The sequence below is a fragment of the Phyllobates terribilis genome, unplaced genomic scaffold, assembly GCF_046119375.1.
Source record: "Phyllobates terribilis strain yellow unplaced genomic scaffold, ASM4611937v1 Scaffold_2__4_contigs__length_985480577, whole genome shotgun sequence".
Classification (NCBI taxonomy): Eukaryota; Metazoa; Chordata; class Amphibia; order Anura; family Dendrobatidae; genus Phyllobates; species Phyllobates terribilis.
This window is the reverse complement of record NW_027362762.1, coordinates 584,444,144-584,464,326: the sequence shown is the minus strand read 5'-3', so window position 1 is coordinate 584,464,326 and position 20,183 is coordinate 584,444,144. Positions and strand designations below refer to the sequence as shown.

At 46.5% G+C, this 20,183-nt stretch overlaps 1 protein-coding gene across 7 annotated transcripts in view; it reads right to left on the bottom strand.

Moving 5' to 3' along the window:
* SPDEF (SAM pointed domain containing ETS transcription factor) overlaps positions 1-20,183 on the bottom strand; it is a 319,442-nt gene that overhangs the window by 85,837 nt on the left and 213,422 nt on the right. For all 7 annotated transcript variants that reach the window (XM_073670630.1, XM_073670626.1, XM_073670632.1 and 4 more), the window contains 2 exons: positions 7,820-8,017; positions 7,669-7,716 (listed from right to left, as the gene is read on the bottom strand). In XM_073670630.1, the coding sequence (XP_073526731.1) occupies positions 7,669-7,716; positions 7,820-8,017 (246 nt within the window). The remainder of the gene's footprint in view (positions 1-7,668; positions 7,717-7,819; positions 8,018-20,183) is intronic.

Sequence of the window (20,183 nt, the reverse complement as noted above, 5' to 3'; positions counted from 1 at the left end):
AGCAGTCTTCCATTCGTCACCCTCCTTCATGCGCAACAGATTGTATGCCCCCTTAAGGTCAATTTTAGAGAACCACTTGGCCCCCATTAACTGGTTAAACAGATTAGGAATCAATGGCAGTGGGTAAGGATTGCGTACAGTAATTTTGTTAATCTCACGAAAATCCAGACAAGGACGTAAACCGCCGTCCTTTTTTTTTACAAAAAAAAATCCAACCGCCACAGGAGACTTAGAGGGCCTAATGTGACCGGCGGCCAAACTTGTCTGTATGTATTCCTCCAAAGCCTTCCTCTCAGGAATAGTAAGATTAAATAAACGACTTTTAGGAAGAGTCGCTCCAGGGACAAATTCAATAGAACAATCATAGTCTCTATGGGGAGGCAAAACCTGCGATTCCTTCTCAGAAAAAACTCTCCAAAAATCCTGAATAGGAACAGGCAATTCTCCCCTATCCAAAGCTGCAATACGCCCGTTACAACACTTGTCATAACATTTATGGCTCCAGGATTTAATTTCACTGGTAGACCAATCCAGTACAGAATTGTGAAATTTTAACCAGGGCAATCCCAATATTACTGGAGAAGGCAAGTTATTCAACACTACCAAATCCAATTTCTCATGGTGAACACCATTAATAGTGAGAGGAAATTCACAGACCTTGAGAGTAATATTCTTCAAAGGGGAACCATCCACAGAAACCACAGCAATGGGGGATGATAAAGGTTCAGGTTTTAAATTGAGTCTTTCCACGAATCCCCCATCAATTACATTCAGAGTAGACCCGCAATCAACAAATACCCGAAATTCCATTAATTTTTTCTGAGCAATCGTGGAAGCAGCTAAAAATATACCCTTGGAATTTAAACAGGCAATACGGGCGTGACTGACCATTTTTTTTTCTTTCTTCATACGAAGCTCACAGCCTAATCAAATGACCAGATTTTCCGCAATAGAAACACAAGCCTTCAGAAAATCGACGGTCTTTTTCTTGAGAGCGAGGTGTCACCGATCCAATCTCCATCGGTTCACCACTGTTAGTACACACATTCTCATAACCAGAAACTGACATAGCAGAGGATTTGCTCTCATTAACCCTTGCACGCAGTCTTCTATCCACCCGTATAGCTAATTGCATAGCCTGTTGCAAATCTTCAGGTGTAGGATAAGCAATTAGCAGGTCTTTAACCCTTTCACTGAGTCCAGCAAGAAATAGACTTTTCAGAGCAGAATCGTTCCACCCTGTTTGAGTAGACCAACGACGGAAATGAGTACAATATTTTTCCACATTACCTGATCCTTGTTTTAAACGTCTCAACTCAGTCTCAGCTGATGCGACACGGTCAGGATCATCATATAATAGCCCCAAAGCAGAAAAAAAACTATCCACTGATCTGAAGCATGTATCACTAGGTTGCAAAGAAAAGGCCCACTCCTGAGGCTCTTTGCGCAAAAGTGACATTATGAACCCTACGCGCTGGGATTCATCCCCAGAGGACTTAGGTCTCAAACGAAAATACAATAAGCAAGCATTTTTAAATGAAAAAAATTCTCGGTGTTCACCAAAAAATAAATCCGGCAAACATACCTTAGGCTCCAAGAAATGTGCTCCAGGACAGTTACTCACGTGCTGATGGAGCTCGGCCACCTCCAGAGAGAGTCCCTGCAGGCGTTTAGCCAAATCCAGAACCGACACCATGATGGAACAGAAAAATCTTTCCTTAGAGAATTTGCAGGCTGGACTTACTGTTATGTTCTGCTACCAGAGCTAAGGAAAGAGAGGAGATCTGTCCCTACGATAGAACTCAGCTTAATCCCTACGATGTAACAGGGGACCTGATCCTGCGATCAGACCTGCTAAAGTCCTAAGCTAGTCTGTACGGAGACCTATAGATGTGGGGAAGGAATCCCTACAAGTACTAAGGTCTGGGAGGAATAAGGGACACCTCCTAATAGAAATAGTAGCAGAGAGACGAACAAACAAAATATATAGAAAATAGAGGTCAGTAGACCAAGCAAACTAACAGAGCAAGACACAGAGCACAGGCTAGCTAGAAAGTAGATATACAATGAAGTCCAGCAAAGCCAGAAGGGCGGAGCAGGATTAAATAGGCCAACAAGTTCATGTGACCAGCAAAGGAAAAAAAACCTAAGAGCAAGGTTCTAACAGTTTTCCACTCCTCACCCTTCTGGATGTAAATTGTAAGCCCCTCTAAGACCAAGCTTAGAAAATCACTTAGCTGATTAAATAGAGTGACGATGAGTGGAAGTGGGTATGTATTCTTAACTGTGATTTTGTTCGGCTCTGGGAACTCAAAGCAAGGACTGAGGCCACCATCTTTCTTTTTTACAAAGAAAAATCCAGCCACTACAGTGGAGGAGGAACGATGGATATGAACCTTCTGTAAACTTTCGTTCACATACTCTTTCATGGCGGAATATTCAAGCCCAGACAAAATGTAATCAATAGCATAATCATAGGGACAATTCTAAGGTAATATCTATGCCTCATTTTCCGAAAACACATCAACACAACCCAAGTCTTTCAGAAGTCTTTTAGTCTGGCAGAATCTCCAGACTAAAGGAGCATACAGTGGGAAAAAAAGTATTTAGGCAGCCACCATTGTGCAAGTGCTCCTACTAAAAAAGATAAGAGGCCTGTAATGGATATTATAGGTAGACCTCAACTATGAGAGACAAAATGAGAAAACAAATACTGAAAATCACATTGTCTGATTTGGAAAGAAATTTTTATCAAATTTTGGAGGAAAATAAGTATTTGGTCAATTACAAACAAGCAAGATTTCTGGCTCTCACAGACCTGTAACTTCTTCAAGTACAGGCCTCTCTCATCTTTTTAAGTGGGAGAACTTGCACAATTGGTGGCTGACTAAATACTTTTTTCCCCACTGTATTTGTACTGAACCAAGACATTCCTCATAACAATTGGGGCTCCACTTAATAATTTATTTCTGACAGCAACTAATTACAGGGTTGTGAATCAGCAGCCATGGAAGCCCCAGTACCAACCTTGAAAGTAAATTATCCAAAATAAAACAAGAGATGGATTCAGTGTGAAGTGTTCCAATTTGGATTGTGAATTCCACTGTTACTCCACTGGCAAAAAATTTGAATGGGTCTTTCCAAACTAACAGTCCCTAATTCTAATTTCAGAACCTGTCCCAAATCAATAAAGTTAGCTGCAGACACACAGTCAATAAAAGCCAATGCTGAAAATCTCTGGTTCTTGAAAGATAGGACCACATTATAAGGTAATTTATCAGAAGAGAAAAAGAGTACCTGAAAGTCTGAGTGACTCGACAATCACTCAGTCCTAGGCATTTCTTGACGGCTTGCTTGAGTTTGGGTTAGACAATCATTTAGAAAGCATCCAGCAAGACCACAATAGAGACAGAGTGAAAGATTGTGCTAACTTCTCTCCACAGCATGAGAACTGGAAGCTCCAACTTCCATCTGCTCCACCTTATGTAAATGGACATGCTCAGGGGGAGAATAAAAGGCACCTTTTTGATCACCATGTCTCTCACAAATTCTACAGTCCATCTGTATGATCTGGGACATGGCATTCACCAGATAAAAAGAGGGAGCATGAAGAGCCAGAGCGTCTTTATGAGCTTTGGAAAGGTCCCTGTGGAATTGACACCTGAGGGCTGAATCATTCCACTGAACCTCAGTGGATCATTAACAGATTTTGGTGCAGCTTCCCTGTGAAATGTTCATGATCTTAGCCTCAGTGACCAGGATTCTCCCAGGTTTGCCATAGATTAACCCTAAGCTGTCACAGAAACTTATTAGTAATGCTACTGTAGGTTCGAGAGAAACCAACTGCACATCTGAGGGTACCAACATCTCAGTCCCTGCCGGCAGTGAAGAGCTATAGGAAACTTTCATCAAGCTAGAAACCTGACTCTGCAACTGGGACAGTGATGAATCAAGGCTCTGGTACTCTTTAACCAGGTCCTGAATCACTTGAGTCACATTCACCACCTGATCACAAAGTGTATGAATGGGATCAGTACTAGAGAAGAAAAAAAAATCAACATGGCCAGTCATAATATAACTGTCACAGGTGTGTCAGAAGTGACAGACAGTCGCCCTGCAGTTGGCTGCAGGAGATCTCTACGTTTGCCATTACAGACATCTTCTTAGAGGCTGTGTCTAGAACCCAGCGGCTACCTTCTTCTGGCTAATTAACACCCTGCCTGGGTGTATAAATACCTGCTGTGTTTCAGAGGGAGGTGCCGGTGATATTCATTACTACTTGTGAAGGCTTAAGCAAGAGCAGTACTTCGTCCTCTCTGGAGCTTGAGGATGTGTGCACATTTGTCTGGAGTCATCTAAAGCTAAGCTAAGCAATTTCCCCCTGTTTTTCTACCCTTGTTGTATTTAGTGGAGATCGACTAGTGCTCATCTCCTCCCGTCCCTAGCCTAAGCCTAACGCCAGGGAAAGACAGGGCGAGGTATGCATGCAGTGATTGGTGAAGAGCCAATATAGGGACGTTAGGGAACACAGGGTGACGCTTGATCAACCTAGGAGGTCTCCACTTCCCCCCTTTCCCTAGAGTCTGGGCTCCCTTTCCCTCTTCCCTTTGTGTTGCACTAAGTCTTTCCCACACCTTGCGTGACAAGGACGCTGGCTAGTCACTTCTCATGTACAATCCATGAGACAGGGGAGTCAAGGAGTCCATGGTCAAATACCAGGTGTTTATGTCAAAGGCAAAGGGCCAGGACAAACAAATATTCAAACGCAAAGTCTGAGGTCAGACAACAGAAATCAGAGTACATCACACGCAAAGTGGCAAAGACAAACTAATAGTCAAAACAAAGTCCAAGGTCAGGCAACAGAGATCACATTACATCACAGGCAAAGGAGCAAAGATAAACAAATAGTCAAAGACAATATCTGAGTTCAGCAACAGAAGTCAGAGTAACAAAACACTGAGCACAAGGAACACACACCACCTAGCTAGATAGTTAAATAGCCAGGTAATCATCCCAAAATTGTGGGAGCTGGAGGAAACCCAGGAGGCTCGGATTGATTAGACTGCTGGACAATCCTTAATTTGCATGGATATAGCCCGGCACACCCGAGCCCTTAATTGGGCAGCCGAGCCATCCCATTCATAAAACTGACAGCCCAGCATGCCCCTGAAATCCATAGGGCTGCTAAGCTGTCACTCACTGCATCCCTAGGACATAATGAGTGGTGGAATTGTGACACAATCCCTCAAAAGAAAAAGAAAAAAGTTTATGCTCTTGGAAGAAGGGGAGGAAAAGTGAAAACACGGAAAATAGTTCAGGAATGAAGGAGAAGAGTTAAACTTAAATCATACTTTCATTCACTAAGATGAGGGAAGTATTCAACAAGAGGTTTAATATTTTGTCAGTAGTGGAAACTTTACTTATTTATGCACAGTCTAGTTAGGTTGAATGTATCATAAAAAATTACTTTAATCAGGTTTCTATTATCAAGGTTTTGATAAGAAAATGTTTTGCTGTTTTTGCTTTAATGCTAACAGAAATAGAAGAGAAATCTGATTATCATTAGAGAACGAATGAGTTAGGCAAATCTATTTTACATGACTATTAAATGCCACTTGCTTAACCCAGCAGGAAGTACGGCGGCGTCTAAAAATCACTAAAGTTGACAAATCCCCGGGCCCGGATGGGATACACCCGCGAGTACTGCAGGAATTAAGTAACGTCATAGATAGACCATTATTTTTAATCTTTAAAGATTCCATAATAACAGGGTCTGTACCACAGGACTGGCGTATAGCAAATGTGGTGCCAATATTCAAAAAGGGGACAAAAACTGAACATGGAAATTATAGGCCAGTAAGCTTAACCTCTACTGTGGGTAAAATCATGGAGGGTTTCCTAAGAGATGCTATACTAGAGTATCTGAAGAGGAATAACCTCATGACCCAATATCAACATGGGTTTACGAGGGACCGTTCCTGTCACACTAATCTGATTAGTTTTTATGAGAAGGCAAGTTCTGGACTGGACCAAGGAAATGCAGTGGATGTTATGTAGATGGACTTTTCAAAAGCTTTTGATACGGTTCCACACAAAAGGTTGATACATAAAATGAGAACAATGGGGATAGGGGAAAATATATGTATGTGGGTTAAGAATTGGCTCAGTGATAGGAAACAAAGGGTGGTTATTAATGGAATACACTCAATCTGGGTCACAGTTAACAGTGGGGTACCACAGGGGTCAGTATTGGGCCCGCTTCTTTTTAACATATTTATTAATGACCTTGTAGGGGGCATAAATAGTAATATTTCAATGCTTGCAGATGACACTAAACTCTGCAGGGTAATCAATACAGAGGAGGACTATTTTATATTACAGGAGGATCTATGTAAACTAGAAGCTTGGGCTGATAAATGGCAAATGAGCTTTAATGGGGATAAATGTAAGTTAATGCACTTGGGTAGAGGAAATAAAATGTATAATTATATGCTTAATTGTAAATCACTGGGCAAAACTGTCACTGAAAGATCTGGTTGTATTGGTGGACGACAAGCTCACGTTTGGTGGCCAGTGTCAGGCAGCTGCTGCAAAGGCAAATAAAATAATGGGATGCATTAAAAGAGGCATAGATGCTCATCAGGAGAACATAATTTTACCTTTATACAATTCACTAGTGCGACCACACTTGGAATACTGTGTACAGTTCTGGTCTCCGGTGTATAAGAAAGACATAGCTAGACTAGAGCGGGTGCAGAGAAGAGCGATCAAGGTTATTAGAGGACTGGGGGGTTTGCAATACCAAGACTAGTTATTACACTTGGGATTATTTAGTTTGGAAAAACAAAGGCTTAGGGGTGATCTTATTACTATGTACAAGTATATGAGGGGACAGTACAAAGACCTTTCTACTGATCGTTTTACTCTGAGGCCAGAGACGGGGTCAAGGGGGCATCTTCTACGTCTGGAGGAAAGAATGTTTAATCGTAATCACAGACGGGGATTCTTTACTGTAAGAGCAGTGAGACTATGGAACTCTCTGCCGCATGATGTTGTAATGAGTGACTCACTATTAAAATTTAAGAAGGGCATGGATGCCTTTCTTGAAAAGTATAATATTACAGGTTATATATACTAGATTCCATGATAGGGCGTTGATCCAGGGAACTAGTCTGATTGTCGTATGGAGTCGGGAAGGAATTTTTTTTCCCCAATGTGGAGCTTAGTGTTTGCCACATGGTTTTTTTTGCCTTCCCCTGGATCAACATGTTAGGCTATGGGTTGAACTAGATGGACTTAGTCTTCTTTCAACCTTAAAACTGTTACTGTGTTGTTACCTGACTATCCTAATAAAATTGTTAAACTGCTAATGTTTTCACTCCAGCCTCTGCAGCAGTCACAGTAAGTCTGCATTTCCTGTGTTCTGTTTCTCGCCAGTTAGCTTTACTGTGTAAACTGGAACAGAGTCCCTCTGAGTTAGGTGAATTATATCTCTATTGTGTGAGGTAAGTCTTGCAACACTAAATATTCAAATAAGGGCTTTGAAAAATAAACATATTTATGGTACATCTTGTAAATTAAGCAATGTGTCAGGATATATTTTTTATCAGAGATTGTAAGGATATCCTACTTTGCGGCAAAACTCAGTGAGGGTAAAGACTTTCTTACCACAATATCTCATGTTCCCAGGTCCTGTTTTCTCTTTCATCCAGGCTGCTGCAAAGACAACCAAAATATAAAAAAAAAAAAGAAGAAAAAAAAAGCTACAAAGCTATCCAAAATCACATTCAAATTCTACTAGTTGTTTCAGAAATGTTACCTGACTTCCAAATGTCCAAATGAGCATACAAGACATCTCCACACAATGGGGACCTGTCTCTAAAGCCATCTTCACTCAGTGCACATAAGTCTCTTCCTGTTAAGTCTTGGAAGCTGCGACCCACTTGCGGAAGTCGATACTGGTGCTCTGTCCATAGTATCCACTTCTGAACATTACCTGAGGACCATTCCATTGGGTCTAATTTAAAGAGAAAAGTGCTTAGGCTGTGAAGATCTATAGTCATGTACATTACAATCAATTTGAGTGTAGCCAGTCCAATATGTTAATTGTGCACAGGCTGCAGGATTAAAAGTCATTCTGTGCTGACAGAGTCCATTTAAAGTCTAACTGGATCATTCAGCAGAAATTAGTATCTTCAAAACATTTGTATAGTGCCAAAGACATATGCTTAATATTGTTGTTTTTCTAGTCAGTGAGAGCAGGCCCGGCATCAGCACCCGAATGAATCCGGCAAGTGCCTGGGTCCTGAGCAAGCGGGGGAGCCACTTGCCTTTGGGGACACAGTGACTCGGGGAAGCCCGGTGCCAGTGGTCGCGATTCCCCCCCTTCCCCCGCTTACTCAGGGCCCCGGAACTCGGAATACTTACCTCTCCCCGTTCCTCTGCAGGTCCTGTCTCTCTCATCCGCGTCTCCTGACAGTGATGTCTAAGTGCAGAGGGCGCGATGACGTCACTACAGTGCGCCCTATGCTGAGTAATTACAGTGCAGAGGGGGAGCGGGAAGACGCCCACAATTAGGAGTCCAGAGCAGCGGCCAGCAAGGAGAGTTGAGTATTTGATTTTTTTTTGTATGGAGCATTATATGGGGCCCATTATATATGAGCATTATATGGGGCCCATAATGTATGGAGCACTATATGAGTTCTATAATGTATGGAGCATGATATGAGGCCTACAGTGTATCAAGCATTTTATGGGGCCCATAATGTGTGGAGCATTATATGGGGCCCATTATATGGGGAGCATTATATGGGGCCCATTTTTCTGTATAAAGCATTATATGGGATTCATTATTCTGTATGGAGCATGATATGGGGTCTATTATTTTGCATGGAGCAATATATGGGGTCCATTATTTTGTATAGAGCAATATATGGGTTCCATTATTCTGTATGGAGCATTATATGGGGTCCATTATTCTGTATGGAGCATTATATGGGGCCCATTATTCTGTATGGAGCAATATATGGGGTCCATTATTCTGTATGAAGCAGTATATGGGCTCATTATACTGTATGCAGGGCTACGTGGTGCACACAACACTGTATTGGAGGACTATACTGTCTGGTCTAAAATGAAAACTTTCGAATCCTCCCAAGTCATGCACTGTGCGCTGCAAGGATTCGCCGATTTCTGAGCTATTGTAGAATTTAAAATAGATATCACTCATGTAATGTAAGAAGTAAGTGAAATCTTTAGCATTGTGTTAGGGCCATGCCTGATCCCCGCTCTGACAGGCGGGGACTCCGGTGTGTCACTTCACTCACCCGCACTGCGCCCAGCGCTTCCCTCCCCGTGATCTGCCTGCTTCCAGCAGGGCTTCTGGTCGTGTCCTTAGGGCACGCGCGTGCGTGCTCCCGCCCTCTTAAAGGGCCAGCATGCACACTTGCTATTACGTCCCCAGCCAATGGGTGTGGGACATTACATATATATTGCTTCCTCCCTGCTGGGGAGGTGCCTGGTCAACCTTCCTGTTCTACAGTCTATGTTGTAAAGGTGCAACCCTTCTGCACTCTGGTGAAATCTAGCCTGCTTCACTCAGGTGCAACTAGCCCTGCTGCACTTCAGTGCAACCTTGCCGCTCTCCGATGCAACCCAGCCTGACATTCTCCAGTGCTATCCTGTTTGCCACTCCTGAGCACCATCCTGCCTGTCCTACTGGGTCCAGCTGCTTCACGTCCATTGGTCTAGCCTGGAGTAGCACCTGGGACACCTCCCTCATCCTTCCTAGGGTTGCGGAGCCGTAAAACCGCCGTGCATCCGGGGTCAGATTGGGCGAGGCCCATAGTTACGCCCCTCCAGGCACTCCTTGGCCCGTAGCACAGTGGTTCCACAAACCACGTTCGTGACAGTTTGCTCAGGCCATGGACTCCTCTGGACCCCGGATCCCATCTGATCAAACCATGTACCATGAGCTCTGCTGACAGAAAGGCGTGCAGGAGAAGTTGTTCATACAGTTACAGTCCCTGACTACCAAGTTTGAGGACTTAAATATCTCTCCAGAGTCCCCTCATGTTCAAGCAGTTGTGTCTTCTTCGGAACCTTCTCAGTCTGTTTGCTTATTTCGAGGTTCAGGCCCCCGACTCGCGGCTCCACCACGCTTTGACAGCAATCCAAAGCTCTGCCGCGGGTTCATCAATCAGTGCCGGCTACATTTTGAACTTCTTCCTCACCTCTTCCCGTCGGACCGAACAAAGGTAGCATTCCTTATGCCGCACCATGGAGGCGAGGCCCTGGCGTGGTTGAACCCATTATGGGAGAGAGAGGACCCAATCATCTCCAATTTTCCGGCATTCTTGGAGGCTTTTTGCAAAGTATTCGATGAACCCAGGCGAACCACCCCTTCGGCTTCCGCTCTTCTCCGTTTACGTCAGTCCAATTCTCCTGTGGGACAATATGCGGTACGCTTCCGCACTCTGGCATCTGAACTCATATGGAATAATAAAGCTTTGGTGGCGGCGTTCTGGGATGGGCTTTCCAGAAACATTAAGGATGAGCTAGCCGGTCAAAGCCTACCAACTATCTGATCCGTATAGACCTTTGTTTACAAGAGCGTTCGAGAGTTGGCACCCAAGAGGATCGCAGAGCCTGGTTCCATCCTTCCAAAGGCCGCTTGTTCCTCTGCCATGCCCTGTTGAGGCCTCACCTGCCCTCGCCAGTCAGCAACAGAGGGATCGCCGCGCTAAAGGCCACTGCCTGCATTGTGGAAACATGGACCACTTCGGTGAGGCCGGAAAACTCCAGCATCTAGGGTGGGTAGGAGAGGCCTCTCTAGATGGAAAAGACACCTATCTACCCCTGACCCTTACTGTGGCCGTGACCACCAGTGAATCCAAGTTTATTGAGACTGCATATTTGGATTCCAGGGCAGCAGGAAATTTTATCCTCCACGCTGTAGTGGATCACTTCCAAATCCCAGTTCGTCTGCTCTAAAACCCTCTGGCAATAACATCTGTCGATGGGAGAACTCTTCAGGAGACGGTTCATCTGGCTACTGAGCCGCTTGAGGTCCATATAGGGATGCTTCATACTGAGAAGATAGTCTCCTATGTTCTTTCCCACATGTCTCATGCCTTTCTCTTAGGCCTACCATGGCTATGACAACACAAACCTGTGTTGGACTGGAGGACTGCAGAGGTGCTCCGCTGGGGACATTCCTGCCAATGAGCATTGTCTCACCACTCTACGTCCGGCTAAGGCGCCGTCTTCTCCAGCTTTGTTGCCTGGTCTGCCGTCCGCTGAGACTGTGCCACCTTACAGGTCGTATGACTGCCCTATCAACTTGATTCCCAGATCTACACCCCCTAGAGGCTGAATTTATCCACTGTCTCCAGCTGAGACTCAAGCTATGTCAGAATACATTCTGGAGAATCTGGCCAAGGAGTTCATTCGGAAGTCCTCCTCTCATGCTGAGGCCGAGTTTTTCTTCGTTAAAAATAAAGACGGATCAGATCGCCCCTATTGGGGCCTCAACCAAATCACGGTGAAAAATAAATACCCTATCCCACTATTCCCTGAGTTGTTTGACCAATTAAGGGGTGCCAGGTTTTTCACCAAATTAGATTTAAGAGGCGCCAACAATCTAATCCACATTCGCCGGGGAGATGAGTGGAAGACGGCCTGCAACACCAGGGACGGGCATTATGAATACCGAGTGATGCCCTTCCGTCTCAATAATGCACCGGCAGTTTTTCAAGAGTTCATCAATGATATCTTCCGGGACCTGTCTTTATTCTTGCGTTGTTGTGTATCTTGACGATATTTTGGCATTTTCTACGGATGTGGCCTCTCACAGACGTTCAGTAAGTTATTTAGCGTCTTAGGGAGAACTGACTCTAAACATGAGAAGTGTGTTTTTGAACAGTCTGCCCTTCCCTTCTTGGGTTACGTTATCTCGGATACCAGACTCAGGATGGATCCTGAGAAAGTCTCTTCCATCCTTATAATAATAATAATCTTTTTATTTATATAGCGCCAACATATTCCGCAGTGCTTTACAATTCAGACAATTTACAAACATTATTGGCACTGTCCCCATTAAGGTTCACAATCTACATTCCCTATCAGTATGTCTATGGAGTGTGGGAGGAAATCGGAGAACCCAGAGGAAACCCACGCAAACAAGGGGAGAACATACAAACTCCTTGCAGATGTTGTTCTTGGTGGAATTTGAACCCAGGACCCCAGCGCTGCAAGGCTGCAGTGCTAACCACTGAGCCACCATGTTGCCCTTAGATGGTCGCTGCCCGTTGGAGTCAATGCAATTCAGAGATTCCTTGTCTTTGCTAACTATTATCGACAATTCATTACTCAGTTCTCCACTCTTACCGCTCCCATCTCTGCCATGACCCGAAAAGGAGCCGATCCAAAGAACTAGTCCCCAGAAGCAGAAGAGGCCTTTCACTGTCTGAAAAGGTCCTTCTCCACCGCTCCCATCCTGCATCGTCTGGACCTGAACAAACAGTTCTTCCAAGAGGTGGACGCATCTTCGCTAGGGACTGAGGGCTGTACTCACTCAAATGCACTCCTCGGGTCGCCGAGTGTCCTGCGGTTTCTTCTCTAAGACCTTCTCCGCTCCAGAGCGTAACTACTCCATCGGTGACCGAGAGTTACTCGCCATTAAAATGACTTTGGAGGAGTGGCGATACCTGCTGGAGGGTGCAGTCTATCGAGTGGTCATCTACACGGATCATAAGAACCTGGCGTATCTTCAGTCTGCCCAGAGACTTAATCCACGTCACGCAAGGTGGTCTTTGTTTTTTGCCCGCTTTAACTTTTTTTACATTTCAGGTCCGGTGACAAGAATATCATAGCTGATGCCCTCTCTCGCTCATTTCTGTCAGGGGACCAAGAGGAAGATCCTGAAGTAATCATCGATCCGTCCAAGATGGTTACTGTCGCTCTAGTGAACCTGTCGCGAATTCCCCCAGGAAAAACCCTGGTGGCCGAATCAGAGAGGGAGTGAGTTTTGTCATGGGGCCATTCATCCAAGGTGGCTGGTCACGCGGGACAAAGGAGGATGCAGCAACTGATTTCTCACCACTACTGGTGGCCATCCATGAGGAGAGAGATCTATGCCTACGTGGCTGCTTGTCCGATTTGTGCTCACAATAAAGTCCCCAGACGACTTCCTTCTGGTTCTCTCCTGCCATTAACCGTACCATCTGGCCCATTGCAGCACATAGCTATGGACTTCATCACAGATTTGCCGATATCAGAGGGCTGCACCATCATCTGGGTAGTCATAGACCGCTTCTCCAAAATTGCGCACTTTACCTTGTTGTCTGCTTTTCAGTCTGCTCCCAAACTGGCTGACAGCTTCATCAAACATATTTTTCGTCTGCACAGATTTCCTCGTCACATTGTGTGTGATTGAGGTTCGTAGTTCACATCCAGGTTCTGGCGAGCTCTCTGTAAGCATCTGGATTTCATCTTGGACTTCTCTTCAGCCTATCACCCTCAGTCCAATGGGCAAGTGGAGCGTGTTAACCAGGTCCTGGGCAACTACCTGAGACACTTCGTTAATGTCCACCACAATGATTGCGTGAAGTTATTTCCCTGGGCTGAGTTCTCGTACAACAATCACGTTGGTGAAGCCTCAGGAGAGTCTCCTTTCTACATTGTTTTTGGTCCGCAACCCGAGGTTCCCCTCCCGATGACGGTGCCTTCTGAGGTCCATGTGGCAGATGTCCTCTTCAAGAATTTTGTAAAGTTTTGGGAGGACACCAAAGCCACTCTAGAAGTGTCCTCCGCCCATATGAAGAGAATTCCGAATGCCTTCCACGTATCTCTGCTGAAGCCGGTCATCCTGAGCCTCTTCTTCAAGGATTCTGGCACCACGCCCACGCCAGCCACCTCGGATGATATTTTTGTGGTGGAGAACATCTTGGCCATGAAGAGGGTGAGAGGCAAGACTTTCTTCCTTGTTGACTGGAAGAGATTTGGCCCCGAAGAGAGGTCCTGGGAACCTAAGGTGAACATTCACGCTCAAATTCTCCTCTGGAACTTCCTCAATGGCCTAAAGAGGAGAGGGCATAAAGGGGGGGGGACTGTTAGCGACATGCCGGATCCCTGCTCTGATAGGCAGGGACTCCGGCGTGTCACTTCACTCACCCACGCTGCGGCCAGCGCTTACCTCCCCCATGCTTCTGGTAGTATCCTTAGGGCACACGTGCGCACACTCCCGCCCTCTTAAAGGGCCAGCGTGCACACTTGCTATTACTTCCCCAGCCAATGGCTGTGGGAAATTACATATATATTGCTTCCTCCCTGCTGGGGAGGTGCCTGAGCAACCATCCTATTCTACAGTCTATGTTGTAAAGGTTGCATGGTAGTCCATGCTAACAAGCGTGCTGCACTCTGTTGCAAACCAAGTCTGCACTCTGGTGCAATCTAGTCTGCTGCACTCTGGTGCAACCAAGCCTGCTGCACTTCGTTACAAACCAAGCCAGCTGCACTCCAGTGCAATCTTGCTGCACTCCGGTTTAACCCATCCTTACGCTCTCCAGTGCTATGCTGTTTGCCGCTTCTGGGCACCATCCTGCCTGTCCTACTGGGTCCAGCTGCTGCGCGGCCATTGGTCTGTTCACGAGTAGCACCTGGGCCACCTCCCTCGTCCTTCCTTGGGTCGTGGAACCGTAAAGCCGCCATGCGTTCGAGGTCGGTATTGGGCGAGGCCCCTAGTTATGCTCCTCCAGGTACTCCTCGGTCTGTGGCACAGTGGTTCCACAAACCATGTTTGTGACACATTGTACTATACCTATATTTTTCTGCCGTATCTGTGAATCTTGAATCGTGGTATGTGTTTAAGGGGCCCACTGGGACTCTTTTGCCCAGGGTCTATGAAAACCTGGAGCCAGCCCTGAGTGAGAGAACTGAATGCACACCTATATTACAGAAGCATAATTGAGGCATCTGCTATATTGTGATTTTTTTTTTATTACAATTTATGGAACTGAATATAAATGAAACAAAAAAATTCTATAACACATCACATGTACAATTACCTCACAGTATAAGGTTACATTCAGATATTGCAGATTTGGTGCAGAAATTTTGCAACTGTTCTATATTAAGTGATGATGAGGTTTAATGTAGATAAATGTAGAGTAATGCACCTAGGACGGAGTAATCCTATTGCTGCTGTGGTAGGACGACTCGCTCGGCCACTTCCGGAAGTAGACTCAGGAACCCGGGTTTTCTTTACAGGCTTTATTAACAGCATAAAGCTCTGCACTCCAGCTTAATAAATACAGCCTTGCTTGGCTAAACTATAGCACAGTCCTTATATGTGTGCACGGGTCGCTCACACAAGTTATGTCCAGCCTTCAGCTCCCTCCTGAGCTCTGGCTGTCCAGTCTGGAGACCTTGCCTCTCCAAACACAACACAGAGAAAAAAAAAACAGGCCTGAACATTTAAACGTTGCTCAGCCACACCCGGGGGTGGAGGTATGGGGAATGACGTCCCTCCCATCTCAATGTCATTCCCCTAAAACCACGCCCTTTAAGTGAGTTAACCCACCAGCATATAACATGCTGGCAGAAAGTCCATTGGTTTCAGTTCACACAGGCTAGCAACCTGTGCGACACATTCCTCCCCTCACAAATTATACCAGTGACTCTGTCACATATTCCCCCCCTCTGCCCAAAGCCAGGGGTTTGGGCACCTTCCGATACCAGACAGGGAATTCTAGAAAGGGTATCAGCGTTCCTGTGTAACTTCCCGGGCCTATGCTCTACATGAAAGTTGAAGTCCTGAAGCACTAGGAACCCTCTAGTCACCCTGGCATTTTTACCCCTCTTTTCCGTCAATCATCTCAATGGGGCATGATCTAACACCAACTTAAACTTCCGGCGTAGCAGGTAGTATCTTAGTGCATCTACGGCCCACTTTATGGCTAAACACTCTTTTTCTATTATTGCGTAGTTTTTCTCACAGGACAAAAGCTTTCAGCTCAGATAGAGAATGGAATGCTCTTCCCCATTTATCTCTTGAGAGAGTACGGCTCCTAGACCAACCTCTGAAGCGTCAGTCTGGACCACAAACTCTTTCTTGAAGTCTGGTGCGACCAGGACAGGCTGTTTACAGAGTGCTGACTTCAACAGTTGAAACACGCTCTCTGTCCATTTCATTATAGTTGATCTGGTGCCTTTTAGGAGACCTGTCAGTGGCGCAGCCATCATGGAGAAATTTGGGATAAACCGTAGGTAATATCCCACCATTCCCAGGAACGCTCTCACTTGCTTCTTGGAGAGCGGTTTCGGCCAGGTCTGGATTGCCTCCACTTTATTAACTTGCGGCTTTATTTCGCCTCTCCCGACGACATAGTCCAAGTACTAAGGCCTCCTCTTTTCCGACGGCACATTTTTTTGGATTTATAGTAAATCCCGCCTTCCTTAAAGCATCCAGAACAGCCTGTAGCTTAGGTAGATGACTAGCCCAGTCTGGGCTAAAGACTACAATGTTGTCAAAATAGGCTGCAGCATACTTCTTATGTGGGGCTAGGATCTGATCCATAGCCCTCTGGAAGGTGTCTGGGGTCCCCTGTAGTCCGAACGGCATCTGAGTATATTGAAAGCACCCATCAGGTGTCGAGAAAGCCGTCTTCTCCTTGGCCATCTGCCAGTAGCCCTGCGTCAGGTCAAGAGTGGTGATGTACCTTGCCGGTCCAAGTCTCTCGATGAGTTCGTCGACGCGGGGCATCGGGTACGCGACACACTTGGACACCTAATTCAGCTGGCAGTAGTCATTACAAAGTCTCCACTCCCCGATGGGTTTTGGCACGAGGACTATTGGGCTCGACCACCCACTCTTTGACTCCTCTATTACCCCAAGGTCTAGCATCCTCTTTACCTCATCGGAGATCACCTTCCGGAGTGCTTTTGGAATCCGGTACGGCTTCAGATTCACTCTTACATGTGGCTCTGTAAGTACGTCATGCTCTACCACCTGAGTATGCCCCGGCAACTCTGAGAACAACTCCCAATTTCACTGTAGTAGTTCTCAACATTGTTGCTTCTGGGCTGGCGATAGAGTCTCTGCTATAGTGACCTCTTCCACTTTGCCTTTAGGAGCGGCTCCCAGACAGAGAGATTCCATTGGTTCCCGGTCCCGCCACGGCTTGAGCAAGTTCACATGGTATGCTTGGTGCGGCTTTCTTCGGCCAGGCTGGTGGACTCGGTAGTTCACTTCACTGAGATTCTCCACCACCTCATAAGGGCCTTGCCACTGGGCCAAGAATTTACTTTCGGCAGTGGGAATGAGAACCAGAATGTGATCCCCAGGCTGGAACTGTCTCAGAATTGCCGACCGGTTATACACCCTCGCCTGGGCTTCCTGCGCCTGGAGGAGATGTTCCTTCACGATGGGCATCACTTTCACCATTCTCTCCTGTAACTGGGTGACATGTTCAATGATTCTCCGGTGGGTGGTGAACTCGGCCTCCCAGGTTTCTTTGGCGATATCTAGGAGACCCCTTGGATTCCGGCCATACAGAAGCTCAAACGGAGAGAAACCAGTGGAGGCTTGGGGAATGGAAGCAGGTAGTCCCCGTCTCGACCATCCTTCTCGGCGATCTTTTTGAGCTTTGCTTTCAGAGTCTTGTTAAAGCGCTCCACCAGACCATCGGTCTGTGGACGGTAAATGGAGGTTCGCAGCTGGGTAATTCGAAGCACTTTACACAGCTCCTTCATCATCTTGCTCATGAATGGGGTTCCTTGGTCCATCAGGATTTCCTTTGGCAGGCTGGTCCTGGCAAAGATATGGACAAGTTCCCGAGTTATGCTCCTACTGGTCAGGTCCCGAACTTGTGCAGTCCCAAAGTTTTCTCCAGACACATCTAACACAGGGAGGTCGGCCTCCTCGGTCACCGTGTCGCTCTCATCGCCGGGAAGGATGCACAGTGGGAACTCATCCACTTGAAACTTCGTTGGGGGTTCTTCTCCAGGGACCTGGCTTTTCCCCATGCTACTTAGTCCGGTTCCCTTCCCCCACAAGTCCCAAAATAAAGAAAAATCACTGCCCAGTATGACGGGATGTATCAGGTCATTAACCACCTCAACCTCGTGGGACTGGGCACCACAGTCGGTTCCCACTGTCACTGTGGCCATGGGATAGTCCTTGGCGTCGCCATGGATGAACCGAACGCCCACAGTTTTGGAAAGGATCAACTGGTGGGGAAGGGTAGCTCTGATTAAGGTCACCAGACTCCTAGAGTCCAACAGTCCAAGCACCTTTACTCCATTAATGGATGTGGCACATGACTGAGACCCTCGCCAGGTTAACAGTGCGCACTGCTGAATAAGCATAATAGGAACCCAGTCTTCCTAGGCTGCAGTCCATGGACTCAGGGGACATATGACACAGGTCAGTAACGTGTCCAGGGTTGTGACACCACCAACATACTGTGTCTTTACCAACAATCCTGGTGGCACCTTCAGTGGAAGTGGGACGCCTCCTAGTGGTGGCTCTAGACCCCTTCCATGGTGAACCTACCCACTTTTGGATATCCCATTATGGACAAGTGACTATATCCGGTTTCCCAAGGGATTTCTCAACCACCTGATACCTCTCTACCAGGCCGATGAAGTCATCTGCATTCTGGGGATCACCCTGGGCAACCCAAGTCTGTACCAACTTGGGAAGGGAGTGCACAAATCTATCAGTCACCACCCGCTCAACCATCTGGGCCGGAGTGGTGGACTCTGGCTGCAACCACTTCTGAATGAGATGCAGTAGGTCAAACATCTGCGAGCGAGGGGGTTTGTCGCTGGCATACGCTCAGTGGTGGACTCGTTGGGCTCTCACTGCAATATTCACTCCCAGGCATGCCAAGATCTCTGTCTTTAGCTTGGCATATTCCTTTGCATCCTGCAGTGCCAAGTTGTAATATGCCTTTTGGGGTTCACCCTACAAATATGGCGCCAAAACCTCTGCCCATTGTTCTGGTGGAAGTCTCTCCTGTTCAGCCACCCTCTCAAAGACTGTCAGAAAGGCGTCTACATCATCCCCGGGGGTCATCTTCTGCATGGCCCATCTTACCACCTTCCTGACGTGGGAGTCATCAGTCGGCCCTGGGGGTGGGGCGGTTGCTCTGCCCTGGATGGTGTCTGCCAGAAGGTGTATCTGCCATTGCTGCTCCTGCTGGTGCATTTGTTGCTCCTGCTGGTACTGCTGCTGCGACTTTTGCTGTAACTAGATCTGTTGCAGCAACAGTTTAGTTGTCTCCTGGTGCTGCTGCATGCTCTACTGGTTTTTCTGCATGCTCTGCTGGCTTTGTAAGTGCTACAGGTTCATTTGTTGTTGACTCTGCACCAGGTGCTTAATGAGCTCCTCCATGCTGCCGGACATCTCTGGCTGGATTGCGGCCTTCACCCAGGATATCCACTGGTCTCTGTGGTAGGTACACATGTTCCTGGAATCTTGCCAGCACTCTCACATCAACTATGGTAGGACGACTCGCTCGGCCACTTCTGGAAGTAGACTCAGGAACTCGGGTTTTCTTTGAAGGCTTTATTAACATCATAAAGCTCTGCACTCCAGCAAAATAAATACAGCCTTACTTGGCTAAATAACAAAACAAAAGCTAAACTATAGCACAGTCCTTATAAGTGTGCGAAGGACAGCTTTCAGCTCCCTCCTGAGCTGTAGCTGTCCAGTCTGAAGACCTTGCCTCTCTAAACATAACACAGAGAAAAAACAACAGGACTAAGCATTTAAACTTTGCTCAGCCACACCCGGAGGTGGAGGTATGGGGAATGATGTCCTTCGCATCTCAATATCATTCCCCTAAAACCACGCCCTTTAAGTGAGTTAACCCACCAGCATATAACATGCTGGCAGAAAGTCCATTGGTTTCAGTTCACACAGGCTAGCAAACTGTGCGACACATACCTTCCCTCATAAATCATACCAGTGACTCTGTCACACTGCATACGCATTAAATGGGAGTATACTCAGGACTACAGAACAGGAGAAGGACTTGGGTAGTCTGGTTACAAGTAAGCTGAGCAGGAGTACTCAATGTCAAGCAGCAGCCGCAAAAGCAAATAAGATTTTAGGATTAGTGATGAGCGAGCATGTTCGCTACTGCTTGGTGCTCGCCGAGTATTTCCGGGGTTGCTTG